The sequence below is a fragment of the Phragmites australis genome, chromosome 5, assembly GCF_958298935.1.
Source record: "Phragmites australis chromosome 5, lpPhrAust1.1, whole genome shotgun sequence".
Lineage (NCBI taxonomy): Eukaryota > Viridiplantae > Streptophyta > Magnoliopsida > Poales > Poaceae > Phragmites > Phragmites australis.
This window is the reverse complement of record NC_084925.1, coordinates 2,013,287-2,033,360: the sequence shown is the minus strand read 5'-3', so window position 1 is coordinate 2,033,360 and position 20,074 is coordinate 2,013,287. Positions and strand designations below refer to the sequence as shown.

The window sequence follows — 20,074 nt, the reverse complement described above, 5'->3', positions numbered from 1 at the left end:
TACAACCATGTCGAAAAACAACAAAAGGGCAATGCTCCTTTTCCTCATTGAGAAAATCATGGCAACCTGATATATATCATGTTTGTTTTAGTTTATTGCTAGCCTCTACTTTTTATTTAGTTAAAAAACTAAAATAAACATGCTGATTTATTGTTGGTTTTTGAAAAGCTAAAAAACTAACTTACGACAAAATAAATTAAAAGCTAATAAGCCGACATAAAAATTTCTCATAAAAAAACCAAAAACCATTTTTTTTAAAAAAAACATAAATTTTACTATAACAAATAAGATCATAGTGAGGAGTTGGGGAGATGGAAGGGACAACAGCGGTAGGTAAGTGGCAGCACAGTAAGGCGATCCATGGTGCCAGTGGCCACCACCACGAGGAGGTCGCGCCGCCGGCGAGCGCGACAATGATAACTGTGGCGAGGTGGCCAAGGGAAGGAAAAGAATGAGATCGGCTGGAGGAGGTACAAAGTCAAGATGTCGTCGTGCAGATATGACTCGTATTACAAGGTGGAGAAAGAAATAAAGTGGAGGAGAAGCAGGGTGGAGTCCGGCGATGCAGACCGGGAAAGGAAAAATGGGGTCATCGTGTTGGGAAAAGCAGACGGGGAAGAAAAGAGTTGCACCCCAATGAAGGGTAGGGGTCACGCGCTCACTCCAGAGTCCTAGGCTGTGTTTGTTTGGGCTTCTAGTTAGCTTCTAGCCTCCAAAAACTAGAAGCCCAAACAAACACCACTACTTCTGAACCCACACTCGCAGAAGCAAAAGCACACAGAAGCCCAACACGCAGGCTGTGTTTGTTTGGGCTTCTAGTTAGCTTCTAGCCTCCAACAACTAGAAGCCCAAACAAATACCACTACTTCTGAACCCACACTCGCAGAAGCAAAAGCACACAGAAGCCCAACCCGCAGTGTATTTTGAGGAAGCAGCTCGGCGGGTGCTTCTGCGGGTTGAGATATGAACCTCCCCGTCGAGTTCCAGGTTATTTACCCGCCTCTGCCATCGTTTATATTGGGCAGCCGGTTCATTTTTTTTTCGGCCTCTCTCATCGAACTCGACTCGGGCGCTCTCGGCAGGAGAGGCGACGACGGCGGCTAGGGTTTCGCCTCCTCCCTCCGACGCGCTCTCGGCCCGCCGACAAAACCGCAGCCCTACAGCCCCACGGCGAGGTGCCCTCCCTCCGGCGGGCGCTGGCAGCCGGCCCACGTCCATCAGCTCCACGGCCAGGTCCTTGTCTCCGGCCGCCTCGATGGCTTGTCGGCCTTCGCGCTCGTGCTACTGTGGCGGGCGCCCTTCCTCCGGCGAGATCCGTTCCTCCGATGAGTAGGCCTCCCTCCGACGAGCCCTCGGTCTTCCTCTGCCAAGACCTCCTCCGTTCGACGAGCTACGAGGTAACAGAAGTTTGCCGTCCCCAATTGATTGATGCCACCTTTGTTTAATTTTTCAGTAATTTGTATGGTCATCTACAATGGATGTTGTGAACCAAAATTTCAGCCTTTGGTTCTGTTGTAGCTATGGATAATTGTATGGTCATCTGCAATGGATAATTGTATGGTCATCTGTAATGGATAATTGTACTGTCTCACGCTATATTGTTCTCCTAATTAGCTAATTGGACATATATCGCTCAATTATATGTGCTGACAATATATTATTCTCCTAATTAGCTAATAATACATATTTGTCAAGAAGGTATATTACTCAATTTTTATGCTGATTCGATATCTTGTTCCTTTCTATTTGTTTGCAATAGACATGCTACTTTAGGTGTATGTCAATGGCAAGTTTACCGATAGTGTTATTGATATACAAGGAGTAGATGTGTATACTGAACATGCCATGTATACATTGGCATAATGGCATGTTCAGTGAGATTGTTCCATGTTCAATTTGTTTGTACTATTAATTTAATTTGAGAAATTTAGATGGACAAGAAGGACAAGAGTGTTGCAAAAGCATATTGGGATCCCCATAGTACCACAATTTTTTGCAAGCTTGCTGTTGAGGAGATCCATGCTGGTAATAGACCTCTTGGTGGATTGAATGCAAGAGGTTATCAGAGTTTGGGTCAGAAGTTTTTGGCTCAAACAGGGAGGAATTACACTCAGAAGCAATTAAAAAACCGTTGGAACAACCTGAAGATCTTTTACACTTTTTGGAAATCACTCTTGAACAATACTGGGCTTGGGTGGAATGCAGAATTAGGAACAGTATCAGCAAGTCAAGAATTTTGGGAAGAGGCCACTAAGGTTATATATTCCCTAGCATTGTATCAACAATCTAGCCGTGGATATTATCAAACCAAGAGATCCTCACTTTGTTGCAGTGCATTCTAGGCTTCAAGATCCTCGTTTCTCACCTCACTTTAATGATTGTATTAGAGCAATAGATAGTACTCATATTCCCGTTGTTGTGCCTTCTGCTGAGACGATTGCACATGTTGGACGGTATCGATATACTACTCAGAATGTGCTAGATGTATGCGACTTCGATATGAGATTCACTTTTGTTGTTTCTGGATGGCCAGGTTCTGTGCATGACACAAGGGTGTTCAATGAAGCATTAAACAACTATGCTGATAAGTTTCCATTTCCTCCTGAAGGTATCAACATTACCTCTAAAGTATATTTATTTACATCATCTAGTTTATATCGCTGACATAGTTATTATATGTTTAGGAAAATATTACCTTGTTGATTCGGGCTATCCCAATCGAAAGGGTTTTCTATCTCCATACAAAGGCGAGACGTACCATTTAGCGGAGTTTCGACAAGGCCCAGGTCCTAGGGGTAAGAAAGAAGTGTTCAACTATTTGCATTCTTCCCTTTGCAATGTGATAGAGAGATCATTTGGTGTTCTTAAGGAGAATACTTGCCAAGGTATCCAATGTGGAAGCAATAAAAAATTATCATTGCATGCATGGCCCTTCACAACTTTATTCGAGAAAGCCATTTGCAAGGTAATCTATTTGATAGATGTGATCAAGATGAAGATTGCATTCCAAATGTTAGTCAAAGCATCATCATCTCAACACGAAGATAGCACTGGTGCACATGAAGAGAGCGACATGAACACTTTTCGTGACAATATTGCTAATGCTTTGATGAGCATGAGAGGATAGGCTAGAAGTTATGATCTGTGTCATCCTCAAAACAGGAACCATGCTGCTGCTGCTCGTCTTTGGGAGTTCTCCACTCTGTTCTATTTGTTCTTCACCTTGAGAGCTATGATCAAGGAGTGTTTGTGTGAGGATAAGGTTAAACAATGAAGCTTTTGACTAGCTGTCTCTTGGTTTCTGCTTCTTGAGCTGTCTGTTTAGCCATCGTTCTTTTTTGTGTAGTGTTATTTATAGCTCTAGTTCAGTAGTGCATTCTGAAACCCGAGGTTTCTATGGTGGTAGATAGATAAAATTTCAGAAATACACCATCCAAAATAATCAACCTCAAAAAGACACGACACACACCAGCAAGGCATCCATGAATGCCAATTGCATCCTAATAACAGTTTACAAAACCTAAACAAATCCACTCCAAACATTCAGGTGTATAAGAGACATTTCAGCTCAAAAGCAATCATCCACAACATCCAAAAGCGGGGTTGCCAAACAGGTCACTGCTTCTACAGAAACAGCTTCTGGAGAAACAGCCCCTCCAGCACAGAAGCCAGAAGCAAGCTTCTCCAAAAATAGAAACCTAAACAAATAGGCCCCTAGTGCGACAAGTCTGGCATTATTACGGTCTTATTCTAAACTAGCGTGTTATCATACTCCAAGCTCCACTTGTCACACTAGAACCATCCGATGCAATGCTTACTACTCCCTCCAATTGCAAATGTAAGTCGTTTTAGACTTGTGCACAAGGATTAAGAAAATAGATTAAATGACCTTGTTGCTCTTCATTTATTCTGCATTGGAAAAGATAACTCATTTATTTGTGAGAGTAATAGTATTTATTAAACAAGGGCAAGACAGGAAAAAGAGAGAAAAAAATGCATAAAAGTTCGAGAATGACTTATATTTAGAGAATAGTTGAGGAGGCTAAAACGACCTATATTTACAACCAGAGACAGTATATGTGATTGGAAATATACCTGGCAAAAGGAAGCTCTGTTTTCGTGCCATGTAGGATGGAGAGACCGAAAGGGTGTTTTCTTTACTTAACAACTGTAATTAATATTGCCTCTATTTTTATAGAGCATATTAGAATTTGAGAACGCCTTTTAAAATATACTTTGATTAGTTTTTTATACAACATATTATTAATGGTTACGAAACTAATATCTTTTAATATGTGACACAGAGATCTTCCCGTTGCCCCAAACACCAAACACTCCTGCCAGAGCTCTGCGGCTCGCTCGCTTGATCTCTCCAGCCGCCGCCGCCGCCGCCCGCAACCATTTCCGCACGGGAGGAGGACGCCGTCAAACGCTCCCGCGAACCGCATTCTCAAGTGCCTCGGCCTCGGCCTCAGCCTCCGCAGCCAGCCTCTTCGGCCGCAGGTGATCCCGGAATCCTCCATCTGCTCACGCTTCCGTCTCCATGTTTGCGGTTTCTATTTTAGATTCAGTTTAGCCCGTCTAGTGGTGGATGGGCTTTGCGCGCTGCCAGGGAGGTTTTGGTCTCGCCGCGTTGGGGTGGTGTTGGAGGGCAGGGTGTTAGACGGAATGCCTCAAGCGGCTTCCCTGGGGCGTGAGGGGTCGTGAGGCTTTGGAGTCAGGGAGTTTGCTGATTGATTTCTGTCTAGCGGGGGGGTCTTGAGGGGATGTCTTTGCATTGTTTCGTGGCTACTAGCATGTCGCTGGTGCATGACGCTACATGGAGATGCTGATCCTACGGGGTTTATTTGGTTAATATAAGTTTACTGCATCAATCTCTTTCGTTCCCTGAGTTAATTCCAATTTAGGAGGTACAGTCATCAACTAGACCTGCTCTTTTCCGATGCTTTTTGTGATGTATAATAGAAAAGGCTCGGTCATTTCCAATACCTCCCCCCTGTTGCAAGCTAAAGACTATATATGCTCTACTCTTACGCAGAAAACCATATGTATCACAGTACCAATAGTTTCAGCTAAATTATATTCATCGCGTCGTTTGAAACCTACAGATTGCTAGCACATGTTCACGTAATTGTTGTTGATTACAGCCTTGATGGTTTCATGGTACGTTCCTCAGTTTTCTTTTGGCTTCTGAGGCTATCAACACCAAACATTCAGCACTTCAGTTAATGTGCTAATTATCACAGCTTCGGATGCAAGGCAGAAAAAAGCTCAATGGTGGGTCCAGTTGCGATGAAAAGGCACCAAGGGTCAACTGGCCACACCATGCAAATGCTATTCAAAGCTCCTCTAGCAAAGATGACTTTCTGAGTTCAAGTTTTTTGTTCTCTTTGCCAACACAAAGGCCTAATCCAGAAGCAAATCGTGAGATTATGCTTTCTTTAAGGTGTGCTCTAATTTATGTAAAGCAAACGGGCACAACCTTCTTCTAGCTTAAATGAGAAGGCTCTCCACCTGTCAGTTTTCATCAGAAAAAAATGGTTACAACCTTTACCACGTCAACAACAAACCATTTCTTTATTTTTCAGGTCTTCTGCTTGTAAAATCCAAGGCCCAGAACGCCTTCAAGTTCCATGGATTGAGAAGGTATGATTGTAATGCTGTAACATGTTATTAATGTTCAGTGATGTTTAAAAATACTAGTGATATGGTTGCTTACCATTGCAAATTTTAGGTTTTAGCTAACCTTACATCAAGGGGTAGTTGTATCTAAAAGCATATATATGCTCCATGATTGGAGGTTGGGTTGTCCTAACTCCTAAAGTACAAAACATGATTTGTGGAATAAACTTGAAAGATATTCATTAAAGATGCAACATGTTTTGTAATAACTAGGACAATTACTCCTTAACCAAAAATTTTAATCCTGGCATGTCTTTTACTTTCAGTCATTACTCCTCTCTTGTAAGAGCATCTGCCTGATTGCCACTGTTTGAAATGCTCAACACACTTTATTTACTTCTGCTATGATTGTTCATCACAGGCCTGGCGTTCTCTGTGCAGCACTCAGGTTGCCTGCAAGAGTTATTTAAGTCCTGGTTTATCTGCAAAAGTGAAAGATTGTGATAAGGGTTGTGCTCGTACTTATGGAGAAGGTTCAAATAACATTAACAAAATGGCCACTGTGCCAGGAAATAGGATTCTCTCCCAGGAAAGGTTTCATGAACCCACTGAAAGTGGTTCTCTGGAGAACAGCAACCATCAACCTGCTGGCATCAACTCCTGTGCACGGACTTACCGAAGCAATCATGTAGTTCAGGCAGATATCATTAGAACAACAAATCGGTGCAGTTTTACAAGAACCAATGCTGAAATACACCAGACTGCTCCAGTTGCGGATAACATGTGCACTGATGATAAATTGGATACCATGGATGATGATGATATTCTGGCGGTAGGTGTTTTCATCTCATAATTAATATTTCATTAACTGCAATTACTGTTTCCATAATTATATGAATGTACAATTGACTATATTACAGATAATATGGAACATCTAGTTTTTTTTAATGTATTTTTACTTGTGATTTTTCAACTGTCAAGTTTATGTTTCAGAGTATTGATGTGGACCGAATAGTTATGGAACATTATCAAGCAACAAATACGCCCATAGGATCAGCATCCCATAATATGTCAACTCCATCAGGAAATACGTGTAACTTCAGTGGCTTGGATGAGAACAATTTACCACAAGAACTCTCTGAACTATGCAATCATCATTGCATGGTAGGCCGAGTACTAATTGAACCACCATCTTTGTTCTGTACCTAGGAGCTATTTCAGCATGTTATGTCACTAGTTATTACTAAACCTGTGCAGCTAGCTTTTTGCCCAGAAGCAATGGTTCATTTGCAGGAGATGAAGGATAAGCTCATTGCAGTATCCAATGAACTTCTTGATGGTGATGGTAAACTCAACCCTCAACACTCCGAAGAGCTTCGTCAAAAGAGGTTTGATTCTTGATCCTACTTATTATTACCTGTTCCTTTTGTAAGTATCTCTTTTTACCAGCAGTAATGTTGATATTTGCTACGGTTATACTTTGCAGAGTGCATCTAAACAAACAGATTCAGCTGCTCGGGGAGTATATGGCACAGTCAACCCAAAATGAGGAGAGACAGAGATCACACTCTATGGCATCCACACCAGCTATATATGGGCATCACCCCCCTATGACCCCACATAACACTTTTTTAATGGATAATGATAGATTCCAATCTCAGGTTTACACCAGGAATGGACCAGGGAACAGTGATTTATGCTATTCTCCTGCCCCAGATAACCTAAGCGCGCCATTAAATTCTGTATCGAGAGATTATGCCCCGAGGATTATAGATGTTAACTACACCGAAGGTTCTGATGATAAAAGGTGGGGCAGTACAAATTTTCCGTGGACTAAGGAACTTGAGGTTATTTTCTTCAAAATCATCTGGTTGTTATTTACATCGTCACTGGTTTATGAAAATCATGAACTTTTAGTGCATCTTCAGGCCAAGAACAAAAACAAGTTTGGAAACCGTTCTTTCCGTCCAAATCAGCGAGAAATAATCAATGCCACAATGAGTGGGAATGACGTTTTTGTTTTGATGCCAACTGGTGGTGGGAAAAGTTTGACCTATCAGGTAATAAAACATGTTTATATGAATTGCTGTCCTTATTAAATGTTTGAACATTTAACTGATTGTCCTTGGTAGAGTAATCCTTGCGTGTCAGTTAGGGCAATCTTTTTTTGCTGTCGGTTACTGTAGCAACAATAAAGCGTCTGTGGTAGTAAACAGTAGACGGTTGCTGTAGTGAGCAGTAGGTCGGCTGAACTGTAGCAACAGTAGGACGGTTGCTTTGCCCATATATTGTGCTGCACCCTCCTTGTTAAAGTAAGAAAAGCTTTAGAGCTTTAGTACACCTTTGGATGAGTTTCAATAAAATTAGAAACTGTGAGCAGCTATAGGTTTTGTTGAATAAACATCAAAAGCTGCTGGTAGCGAGAAAACTCCTGTGTCTTAGAGACTGTTAGCAGCTATAGGCTTTTGGGCTTTTGGGTGTCTTAGAGGTAACAATGCTCGCGTTTGTGTTCATACGACCCACCTCTTGCAGGATCGAATTCAACAATCCTGTGCCTCTTGAGTGTTGATTTGGTTGAAATTGGCACTGTTACCTCTTTTTGAATGTTCACATATATACAGTATGAGTGACCAAACGGTACTTCAAGTTTTATTTGTAAATGTGCAAGAGAAGATAGTTTCCAGAAGAGTTTTGTCCCGTGGGAGAGGGGAATAATAATTGTTGTTGAAGGAAAAATAACAACACGGAAATTTATTCATAATAAACTACTAATTACATCTATCAATTACATTTCTTCCTTTGGCAATCACCAGATTATCATCTGCAATCAGCATTGACGCTCATCTATTATTTTCAGCTTCCAGCTCTTATTAGTGAGGGAATAACATTAGTAGTTTGTCCCCTTGTCTCACTCATCCAAGACCAGATCATGCACTTGTCACAGGTAATGAATCGTCTCATCTCCTTATACATATTTCTTGATGCTTTTCTGATTGCTCACGTTCTGTCTGGAGCAGGCAAATATTCCTGCAACTTATCTGAGTGCCAACATGGAGTGGCCTGAACAGCAAGAGATATTAAGAGAGGTAATGTCATGCCACTACAAGTTGTTGTATGTCACTCCAGAGAAAATAGCAAAGTAAGTGGAATAGTGCACATTGTGGGTTACATGTATATTTGGATTCATCTACATTATCTCCTGACTACTGTTTGAAAGTCATCCTTTTGCAATACGATATAACCCTCAGAACCTTGAAATTCATATGGTTTGCTGTTTCTGAGTGCTGACGTTACCCAGCAGTTCATGTTTTCCAGATCAAATCTCGTAGTTGCAGTTCTTTTTCCCCCCCTTGAAATGCTGCATTGGTCCCCTGAATATATCTAAGCTTTCTACTATTGTCACTTATACACTTCTTTTTGCAAAAGTATCATTTACATGTGTTCTATCAATGTATCTGTATAACCAGCTGGGAATTTCTCGAGTACAGGAGCAATGCTCTGTTGAGACCTTTGAAAAATGCATACTCACTAAGGCATCTTTCTAGATGAAGCACTTCTTTTGTAAAAGTGACATTTACATGTGTTATATGTGTTAGATATATATAATGCTCTGTGTAATATCCCTAGTCTTGCATATTGTCACCTGTACATGTGTATATATTCTAACCTAGGACCTCCAGGGAATACATGATGCTATTCCTAATATGGTATACAGAGCCAAAATTAGATAGGGTTCTCTAGTCGTTATTAGTGTGTTGTAACTTCCACGCTTCCTCCCGTAGATCAATAATAACGCATCTACAATATTCCAGATTAGGACTACTGTTCATCTTCACGATCCATCGTCACATCGTTCAGATCCGACTGCTCTCCAGCTCGATCTGCCTCGCCCTCGACTGGATCCGGCTTTCCCTCGCCAGATCCGCCACCACCCGCGGTCAGATTCGTCGTCTCCACCGCCGACCAGGCTCGCCGCACCTTGGTTCCTCGCCGCCCAGGCTTCTGCCCTAAGTGTCGACACGCTGCCCATGCGTCGCTTGCCTAGTGTACCTCCGCCCCGATGCGCTGGCCGCCGCCCGACGTTGCTGCGTCGCCAGCTGTGATGCCCGGTCCGCCGCCGGCTCCTATGCCCGACGTCGCAGCGCCATCGGTCGTCGTCTGTCGGACCTCTTTGCTGGCGCCCGGCTCAACCGCTGCCAGATCTCTGTCGCCCCGGATCCTTCCAGCCCACCCTGCTCGGCCGCCTCTCTCTCTCGGTTGGAGTCGGACTCGGGTCTGACTAGTAGATAAGCAAAGCAAAGCAAAAAAAAAAGCCTGCAATAACTGCCACTTTCTTTGCACTCTTGCTGTCGCTCGCTGCTTTTATTTACGCTCCCGCCGTCGTTCGTTACTACTTCTTGTTACTTGCCGCTTCCTTCGCGCTCTCGCCGTTGACCACTGCTTCTCCTTTGCGCTCTCGCCGTCGTTCGTCACCTCTTTAGGATGTCATCGAGCACCGTTTCAGTTCCTCGGTGCTCGGATATCTTTGATGGTGCTAATTATCGGGACTTCGTGCAGCATATGTGTATTCACATGCACGGTCTTCGTTTTTGGGGTATTCTCTGTGGCGATGTTCCTTGTCCGTCTTCCCTAGAGCTTCCGACGGAGCTCGTGCAGTCGACTATTGACAAAGGAGACAATACAGCTTTTGACATCGCTAGAACTGCTTATGAGAAGGTTGTCCCCGCCTATCAGGAAGCTTTGGAGCTATACCATGATCGGCTGTCTGACTATGCTCAGTGGATGGATGATGATGCTCATGCAATGTCTGTTCTGATTGCTAGTGTGGAGCATAGATTTTCTTCTGAGATTGTTGGATTCTCTACTACCTTTCAGATGTAGACTCATCTTTGTTAGACCTATAAGCTGTTTGGAGATACTCTCTATCTGTCTGTTGTTCGTTAGCAGTCTCTTCAGCAGGGTGATGCTACAGTTGATGCTTTCTATGCTCAGATGTCGGATCTGTGGCGTCAGTTGGATTCTCTTTCTGTTGATGGTTGCCATTCTTGTCAGTGCTGCTTGGATCTGCATGCTGAGGATGACTTTCGACACCTCTACGAGTTCCTGATTCGCCTTCGTTCGGAGTTTGAGCAGCGTCGGGCTCAGCTACTTGCTCGACATCCTCATGTCACGCTTGTGCAGGCTTTTACGGAGCTGCGCTCAGAGGAGACTCGTCTGCGTGGTTCTGGACTATTGCCACTTCTTTCAGTACTAGTTGCTCGCCCACTTGCTGGGCCTACGTCTTTGACTACATGAAAGTGCATCTAGGCCTCATAAGTGGGTTTTGGCTTATTGATGACAAAACGATTAAGGGATTAATATGTTTATTGAAGCTATGAACAAGTTTTAGTCTCATTAGTGAAGATACACGAAGTTGACGTCCCTCGAAAAGAAAAGAGAAGCGGTTTGTAGTACTTAATAGGATTTAATTTGTTTTATCTTTGAATTTGAGTTTAGAAAAGCCGTACTATCAAGAGGGATGCAATTGTCAGCTTCGATGGTGTCTTAATGCTCAAAGTAACATATTAGAATCAATAGTTGAGAGACACATTCACCTATGGACACGGGGAAAAATAGGCAGAATGTCCTGAGTCCGGAGTCTCCATTCACCGGATACTCCAGTACTCAGTGTTTTAGGCCGGAGTCTCCGAGTGAGACTCCGCCAGAGAGTCTCGTTTAGCATTTAATTTAAATGACCGGAGTCTCCGGTGTTCACTAGATACTCCGGTACCTGGAGAGGCCGGAGAGTCCGGCAAGTCTCCGGACTGTTCTTTGAGGTGACTAAGTCTCACTTGGAGACTCCGGTGTTCACCGGATACTCCGGGCAGTTCAACAGAACCGTTATGGCTAGTTCTGACACTGTTCTGAGCTCGTTTTGGATTTCAGGCTGGAGACTCCGGTGTTCACCGGATACTCCGGGTTAGGTGAGTCAGAACAGTAACGGCTAGTTTTTGAGGGTCAGCTATATATACCCCCACACCCCCTAGCATTTATGGTTTGTTGTTGTTGCTGAGCTACACTTTGAAAAAGCTTCCTAAGAGCATTCAAGAGCCCTCCAAACATCTCTAGTGATAAGTTTTGTCTCCTCATTTGTGCGAGTTTTACTAATTCTTGTAGTTTTGGGATTTTTTCCAAATTCTAGTATTTGTGAGAATCTTACTGTAAGCTATTGTTGTTTAAGCATTTTACTCATAGTAGAACTTGTGGTATCTTTTAGACTCTAGTAAACTTGCTTAGATTTATTTGTTTTCGAAATCCTGTATAACCCGGATATTCCGGACTAGACCGGATACTCCGGACAGATCGGAGTATCCGACCTTCACCGGAGTATCCAGCATCTGAATAATCCGCTGCTGAGTTTTAATTTTTAGAAACGCCTATTCACCCCCCCTCTAGGCGACTTTAAGTACATTCATTACACCGTCGTCTGCTCCTCGTGCGACTCCCTCGCCACCTGCGCTCTCTTCAGGTGGTGGTGGTCGCCTACGCCTACTGCAACAAGGAGGGCTATGTCGAGACGAACTGCTACTGGAAGAAGAAGCATTTTCCGGCGTTCCTCTGATGCTTCTACCTCTGCTACCTCCTTGACTATCTCTTTGATCGACACTCAGTAGGAGTTGTGACGCTGCTTCGTCGTCTGGTTGCCACCTCTGGCTCCGCACCGACACGTGGCTGAGGAGCTTGCTACTCTTGAGCACTGGCACGTGGGATTTTGTTTCTCTTCCCCCACATATTTGTTCTATCACGTGCAAGTGGGTCTATAAGGTTAAGACCCACTCTGATGGTTCTCTTGTGCGTTATAAGACTCGTCTTGTTGCTCGTGGTTTTTAACAGGAGCATGATCGTGACTATGATGAGACTTTTGCTCTGGTAGCCCACATGACTATAATGCGCACTCTTTTTGCTGTTGCTTCTGTGCGTCAGTGGTCTATCTCTCAGCTTGATGTCAAGAATGCTTTTCTTAATGGTGAGTTGCGTGAGTAGGTCTACATGCATCCACCGTCAGGGTATTTTGTTCTTGAGGGTATGGTTTGTCGTCTCCGTCACTCTCTTTATGGCCTTAAACAAGCCTCTCGAGCTTGGTTTAAGCGTTTTTCTTTTGTGATCATTGCCGCTGGGTTTTCTGTTAGTGCTCATGATCCTGAGCTCTTTGTTCACACCTCCTCTCATGGTCGGACTCTTCTTCTCTTATATGTTGATGATATGATCATTACATGAGATGATTCTAAGTATATTGCCTTTGTGAAGGCTCGTTTCAATGACCAGTTTCTTATGTTTGATCTTGATCCTCTTCGCTACTTTCTTAGGATTGAGATTTCTTCAACCTCTGAGGGCTTCTTTCTGTCTCAAGAGAAGTATATTCAAAATTTTCTTCATCGTGCTTCTATCATTGATGAGCGCACTGTTGAGAATCCTATGGAGCTTAATCTTAAGTTTCGTTCCACTGACGGTGAGCCTCTTGCGGACCCTACTCGCTACCGTCATCTTGTTGGGAGTCTTGTTTACCTTGGCGTCACTCGTCCTGATATTTCTCATGCAGTGCATATCCTCAGTAAATCTGTTTCCGCTCTTACTCAGCTCCATTATAGTCATCTCCTGCGTGTTTTGCTCTATCTTCATGGGACTATCTCTCGTCGTCTTTTATTTCCACGCTCCAGCTCTTTACAGCTTCGTGCTTACTCTGATGCTACTTGGGCTAGAGATCCTTCTGATCGTCAGTCTATTTCTGCCTACTGTGTTTTCCTTGTTGGTTCTCTCGTTGCATGGAAGACTAAAAAGAAAGCCGCAGTTTCTCGTTCTAGTGCAGAGGCTGAGTTACGGGCCATGGCACTGTTGACAGCGGAGCTCAGTTGGTTACAGTGGTTATTTGAGGATTTTGGTGTTTTTTCTCATGCACCTACTCTTCTTTATTCAGACAGTACATGTGCTATTAGTATTGCTCGGGATCCGGTGAAGTATGAGCTCACTAAACATACTAGTGTTGATGCTTCCTACACGTGGACATAAGTACATGATGAGGTGATTGCTTTTCAGTATGTTACTTCTGAGCTTCAGTTGGCTGATTTCTTCACGAAGGCACAAAGTATAGCTCAACACAAGTTCTTTCTCTCCAAACTCAGTGTGGTTGATCCCCCATGAGTTTAAGAGGGGGTGTTAGATATATATAATGCTTTGTGTAATATCCCCAGTCTATAAGGAGTTCCTTGCATATTATCACTTGTACATGTGTACATATTCCTAACAATATGTATGAATGTAGTTGTATAACCACTAAGCAATTTTTTGAGTACAGGAGTGATGCTCTTTTGAGACTATTGGAAAATGTATATTCACGAGGGCATCTTTCAAGAATTGTTATTGATGAAGCTCATTGTGTAAGCCAGTGGGGTCATGATTTCCGACCTGACTACAAGGTATTTCTATCAGATGAGGGATGTTCATGCTGAAATAAATTAAAAAAAATGACTTTTTGATGTTTTTATGATATGCCAGAATTTAGGTCTTTTAAAACAAAAATTCCCAAAGACACCAGTCCTGGCCTTGACGGCAACAGCAACTGCTAGGGTTAAGGAAGATGTTGTTCAAGCTTTAGGCCTCGAAAATTGTTTTGTTTTCAGACAAAGTTTTAATCGTCCAAATCTGAGGTAAGTGCTTGTAAGGATATATTGAAGCAATTTCTATTGTAGCAGACCATCTCAGTTTTAGGTTTTGCAGGTATTTTTTAAGGCCCAAGACAAAGAAGTGCCTCGAGGATATTGATAGCTTTATCCGCACAAATCATCTTAAAGAATGTGGCATCATATATTGCCTTTCAAGAATGGATTGCGAAAAAGTGGCTGAAAAACTAAGGGTTATTTCTTTTAACTGTTCAAGCCTTCTATTTCTTTTTGATATTTAAACCTTAATCTTGCTCGCTGGAGTGAACTCTTGCTTGTTCATCTATCAGTAGCTACACATTTTTTTAATCTTTTCCTGGATATAGATTGGGAGTTCTATTTTGAGTCAGTCATCTGCTTATGTCCATCCTGACCTTTTCAAAAGAAGTATTCACTGCAGGTGCTGACATATTGGTTAGCAAATGGAGGCTGCACATGTTTGCTTTTTTTTTCATTTGGGTCCCATATTTGTAGAGGGATTGCGCTTTGGGCTTTGGCTGTACTTTTCATTTGGTTCTATAACTGTAAAAGTAACATATAAATTGGTGTCCTGTGACTATGTTGTCAACAATTCCTTGCTAACTCAATTGTCATGCCTAAACTACTAAGATGCACTGAACTTTAGCTATTTATGTGAGAAGTTTGGAAAACATAAACATGCTCATGTTTCATTTAGTTGGCTTATATGCCCTTAAATGATTTGCGCATCTCCCTGCATTGCTGCGGAAGATATAAACTTGATACCAAAAGATAAGCAAGTGAGTTTGTTTTGAGTTTAGATAGTGCACAGTTCAGGATGTTTGTCTCAGATTTGCCACAAAAGTCTCATTACTTGTCTACACAGGCAGTTATTCGGTACTTGATATGGATAAGTTAGATGTAATCATTTTATCCGGATGCCGGTTGATGTGGCATGTTCGAATGCTGCACCAAATTTAATCAGTTAATGGAACTTTAGCCTACCCTAGTGCTTAGCATTCAAATTTAAATGGGTTATGTAGCTACTGACCTGTCTGACTAGAACTTCTGACTGTTTCCATTTCCCCCTCTACCAGGAATGTGGACACATAGTAGCGCATTATCATGGTAGCATGGATCCTGTGGATAGAACACGTGTACAAAAGAAGTGGAGTATGGATAAGATCAACATAATCTGTGCTACAGTTGCATTTGGGATGGGTAACTTGATCTTTCAAACGTCTGTATATATAACATTTATTTGTGGGTGTCCCATGCTAATGGTACAGTACAAACTGTAGGTATTAATAAACCTGATGTTCGTTTTGTTATTCATCATTCACTGCCCAAGTCAATTGAAGGATATCATCAGGTATTTGTTATAACATAAGTTTCACAATAAGCACAGTGGAACTGCAAAAATTAAGCTGTTTGATGGTTGAGCCTTCCCTTAGGAGTGTGGACGTGCTGGTAGAGATGGGCAACCTTCATCTTGTGTGCTATATTACCAGTATTCTGACTATGTAAGTCTACTGGGACCTTAATATCTTGCTGGTAGCTCCTCACTATCTTCATACCATATCACAAACAAGTAATTTTTCTTGCAAAAAAATTTAGATTCGTCTCAGGCACATGCTTACACAAGGAGTTGCAGAACAACCAGCAGCACCACGTGGAGGCTATTCGTCTTCACATGAGCAGGCACTTGAAACACATAAGGAGAATCTCCTGCACATGGTATCTAAAATTTATATGCACACTTCTGTTTGTTGCTATGATGTATGGAAACCGTGATAAACTGATAAATATGTTATATTTTATCTTTCTACAGGTCAGTTACTGTGAAAACGATGTGGACTGCAGACGTCTACTTCAACTGATCCATTTTGGTGAGATGTTTGATCCCTCACTTTGTGCAAAAACCTGTGATAACTGCTTGAAAGAGTTGAGATGGGTTGAGAAAGATGTCACCAACATTGCTAGACAATTGGTAAGTGGACAGATGTGTCCCCCTCCTTCCAAACACATGCACAGTTGCACACACCTCTCTCTCTATATGAACCTACAATCTTATTTCGTTCCTTCTTTAGGTTGAACTGGTCACTATGACAGGGCAGTCATATTCATCTTCTCACATTCTTGAAGTTTACAGAGGTTCTTTGAGCCAAATTGTATGTGTTCCGATAAGTACTGAAGATTATTATGTTCTAAAGTTTATTAGTCCAGTTAACTTGTCACCAGTGGCAACTGTCAGTGCCACAGCATTATGCTAATGGTACCACAACTTGGTTGTAAAAAAAAAATCTATTACTGCCCATAGGTCAAGAAGCAACGTCATGATAATTTGACTCTTCACGGAGCTGGGAAGCATCTAGCTAAAGGTGAGGCAGCTAGGATAATGCGATATTTAGTAACTGAGGGAATGCTTATTGAGGATGTCAAAAAGAGCGACAACATATATGGATCAATATCATCTGTCCTAAAGGTGAAAAATACTTGTTGATGTGCTTTGGTTGGTTTATTTTGAGATAAATGTTCATATTTATTTTCGTTTGCAATCTTTAGTAGCAGACTTGGTCTAACACATACATTTTCCTTTATGATGTCTGTTAAGCAGGCCAATCATCCGAAAGCTAGTGATCTTCGCTCTGGCAAGCAAAGCATTGTCCTAAAGTGAGTTTTCTGCTTTTTACAATTACTAGACTTATCACATATTCTGGATTGCAATATTAAGTTATCACATATTCTGGACTTGTTTTTTTTTTCTTTCAAGTTTGATTGAGACATCTTGCTTTCTTGAGAGATCACCTTTTCTAACTTCATTTAATCATACATACCTCTCTCATGTGCAACCTTTTCTAGGAAAGGTTTCTACTGATTATATATTGATAGGAGTGAGTGTATATGCAGGGGTATTTTGGGATGTGTCAACCTTTTTCATGTATCTCCTTCACATCTTAAATCTCTTTAGAGTCTACCGTTAATATTCGATGTCTTGTAATATGATGAAAGTTGATTTTATTGCTATATTTAAGAGATACAACTCAAAACTGGTAAAAGAGACATTTGACTGTTGGAGAAATCCTAGTTCAGCCTTGATTTTGAAATCCTGACTCGTTTACGGCCTTTGAAATTGACTAGAAATTGGTTGCTTACAAGTTGTTACATTGGCCCTCAATCAGTTACTTATAGTTCTGTGATTTGACTGGTTACTGCCTATAAATTGCTAGTAGGTACTAGGTAGCAACCTATCCGGGTTAAATAGTATGGCTGTTCTGCCCATGACACTGTTTTGTTCCCCCATTTTTGTTGTTGCGGTATCAATGAGTTGGCGCTATAGGAGTTATCTACATTGGTTTGCAAACATCATCTTCTCTACAATTTGATCTTGATGCTGCAGAAGTAATATACAATATCAATTGAGACTTGGTTGACTTGAATCAAAAGCTGGAAACATGAACTTTATTAATTAAATCAGGATGTGGCATCCTGGAGCGTTGTCCCATACTCCATGAAACCCTGACACATTTTGTATTTGGTAAATTGGTAAATGTGTTTGGTTTAGTTATGCACATTCTTTGCTGCATGTATGTATCCTGGACCAAATTGGTAAATGTGTTTGGTTTAGTTATGCACATTCTTTGCTGCATGTATGTATCCTGTATCCTTGTTTTGGCATTAGCAATCTTTTTATTTTTCTTCTTTCTTTTTGAGTTGGTGTAACCTGTATTTCAATCTTTCATATTCTAATGAATATTTGATTAATGGTAATTTCCTAATCATGTTATCTTGCAGGTTCCCCACTCCTGGGAATGCCCCCAAGATGGGGAAACTTGATGAATCATCGTTTCAGCAAATTAATAAGACTGTTCAACAGCAAAGTGAGGTGGATGAGGTAAACACACACACAGACATCCATATCGTGTGCAGATGGTGTGGGGTAGGGTCTTTGTATGTTATACCTCTGTTCTAATATCCATTTTCATTCATTGCAGAATCTTGCGTCGATGCTCTACCATGCTTTACTTTGCCTTAGGGGTCAGATAATGGATGAGTGTAATGAAGGATATAATGCATACCACATATTCAAGTAAGTTGTCTGTTATACCTTCAGTTGTGTAAGCACTCACTGACTCCTGACATGGTGACTTTCCCATCTTTAGAACGGACACATTGAGGGAAATGAGCATCCGAGTACCAAGAACAAAAGAAGAGCTTTTGGAGATAAACGGCATCGGCAAGTAATAACATTTACTGCCCATTTGTAATGTTTACGCAGCTGTCTTTTGTTTTTGAAAATAATGTTTACATAGTTGTCAGAAGTAGAGCGAGACCTACATCATCTTTTGCTTGCATTTTTTCAGGGCGAAGATCAAGAAGTACGGGGACCGAGTGCTTGCAGCCATAGAGGACTTCCTCAGCAAACACCCAAACCCAAGGAAGAACATCAGCGGCAATGAGCACACCGAAGCAGCAAAGAAGCGAAGAGGCTGCACCACCGCTAATGCGTTAAGTAACGGCGACGACTTGGAAGAACGCACGGTTCAGTCCAAGAAGCGCGTGGCAAAGACGACGCGGGGCACCAAGCAGGGAGTGTCCGATGCCGCGAGCATGGTCCACGGCGCCCGGTGTATGGATGCCGATCTGGATGGGTTTGACGACGAGCTGTGCAGTGTCCAAAATCCTGTGGCTTCCGGTAGGGTTCTGCCGAAGTGGGCACCCGGCAAAGCCAAGGCCAACCAGGTCCCCGCTTCTAACTTATTCCAAGAATTTGGATATGTCAGGTAGGAGTTGTGGGCTACCAGTAAGATGTTAGGGTGCTGGGCATATGGTAGTCCATCTCTTCCAGGATAGTTCACGGAGCAAATTATAGCATGCATGGCAGTAGTGCAAGTGGCTTCTGCGATTGATAATTCGCAGTGTATCATCTCCTATCGACCACTCTTAGCTCCTTTTCTGTTCATGCTTAGCTCCAATTCATTCTCTCTCTCTCTCTCTCTCTCTCTCTCTCTCTCTCTCTCTCTCTCTCTCTCTCAAGAAACATATACCATATGATTGTGAAAGCCGTCTTTATTTCGGGAAGCAAACTAGTTGACAGTATCGCCGATCTGTATGCTGCAAGTAAATTATAGTTGAAGACAAGCTGTTTTAAAACTTGAAAAATCGTGGTTTTGGAACTAGCTTGCATCCTCACACCTGACATCATTTTTCACATGATTATGAAGCCGACAATCATCGTATGAAACTAAATTGCTACACATGCTATACTGAAGGATGAGCAGTACATGTCCTAGGTTTCTATTTTGTAATATGTGTTGCTACTCTTGATCTAATAAAGCCACCCCTGCTAAAAAAGCTGATGTCTAACATGTAAATTACTTACTTTTTTTAAGTGACATGTAAATTACTTTATCCAACGTGGAACGTGGTGGCTGGGCTGGGGCCACCCAACAGTTCAATGTGTATGACAAAAGGAACCGTGCAATATGCGATGGACGGTTTAGATCGAATGAGCTGGAACTGGGATTTTCTTGGGCCGGTACGTGGGTCTTCCAAGTTTGCTCTTTGCCCACTGTTTTTCGGCCCATTGGGCTATTTGTGTAGCCCAAACACACAGAAAACAAGAACTTTTTATTTTTATATTTCTTAAATCAAAAAATTGTAAGAATAGCCATCTATTTTAAAAAATCGCACATCTAGAATATTGTTGCCTGTTGGAAGGAGGATTGGTGAGGAAAATAAAAAAGAGTAAATTTCTCAAAACTATAGATACTTTGAGAAAATTATCATAAAATCCC

General features: G+C 42.0%; 1 protein-coding gene across 5 annotated transcripts; it reads left to right on the top strand.

Annotated features, from left to right (window-relative positions):
* The first annotated feature begins 4,308 nt into the window (after positions 1 to 4,308).
* LOC133918335 (ATP-dependent DNA helicase Q-like 4A) lies at positions 4,309 to 19,311 on the top strand. Of its 5 annotated transcripts, none has more exons than XM_062362175.1 (26): positions 4,309 to 4,503; positions 5,148 to 5,163; positions 5,247 to 5,446; positions 5,589 to 5,646; positions 6,044 to 6,454; positions 6,616 to 6,786; positions 6,880 to 7,010; positions 7,109 to 7,469; positions 7,551 to 7,682; positions 8,480 to 8,566; positions 8,640 to 8,761; positions 13,955 to 14,075; positions 14,155 to 14,306; positions 14,377 to 14,512; positions 15,374 to 15,497; positions 15,578 to 15,648; positions 15,731 to 15,799; positions 15,894 to 16,013; positions 16,108 to 16,266; positions 16,367 to 16,447; positions 16,597 to 16,761; positions 16,894 to 16,949; positions 18,072 to 18,171; positions 18,272 to 18,366; positions 18,440 to 18,517; positions 18,641 to 19,311. In XM_062362175.1, the coding sequence occupies exons 2-26, from the start codon at positions 5,161 to 5,163 to the stop codon at positions 19,062 to 19,064; spliced, it is 3,627 nt and encodes a 1,208-aa protein (XP_062218159.1). In that variant the 5' UTR covers positions 4,309 to 4,503; positions 5,148 to 5,160; the 3' UTR covers positions 19,065 to 19,311. The 5 variants fall into 5 exon arrangements, with proteins under 5 accessions (XP_062218159.1, XP_062218158.1, XP_062218161.1 ...); XM_062362174.1 differs by having other exon boundaries at positions 6,604 to 6,786; XM_062362177.1 differs by having other exon boundaries at positions 4,310 to 4,503; positions 5,264 to 5,446; positions 6,604 to 6,786.
* The last annotated feature ends 763 nt before the right edge of the window (positions 19,312 to 20,074 follow it).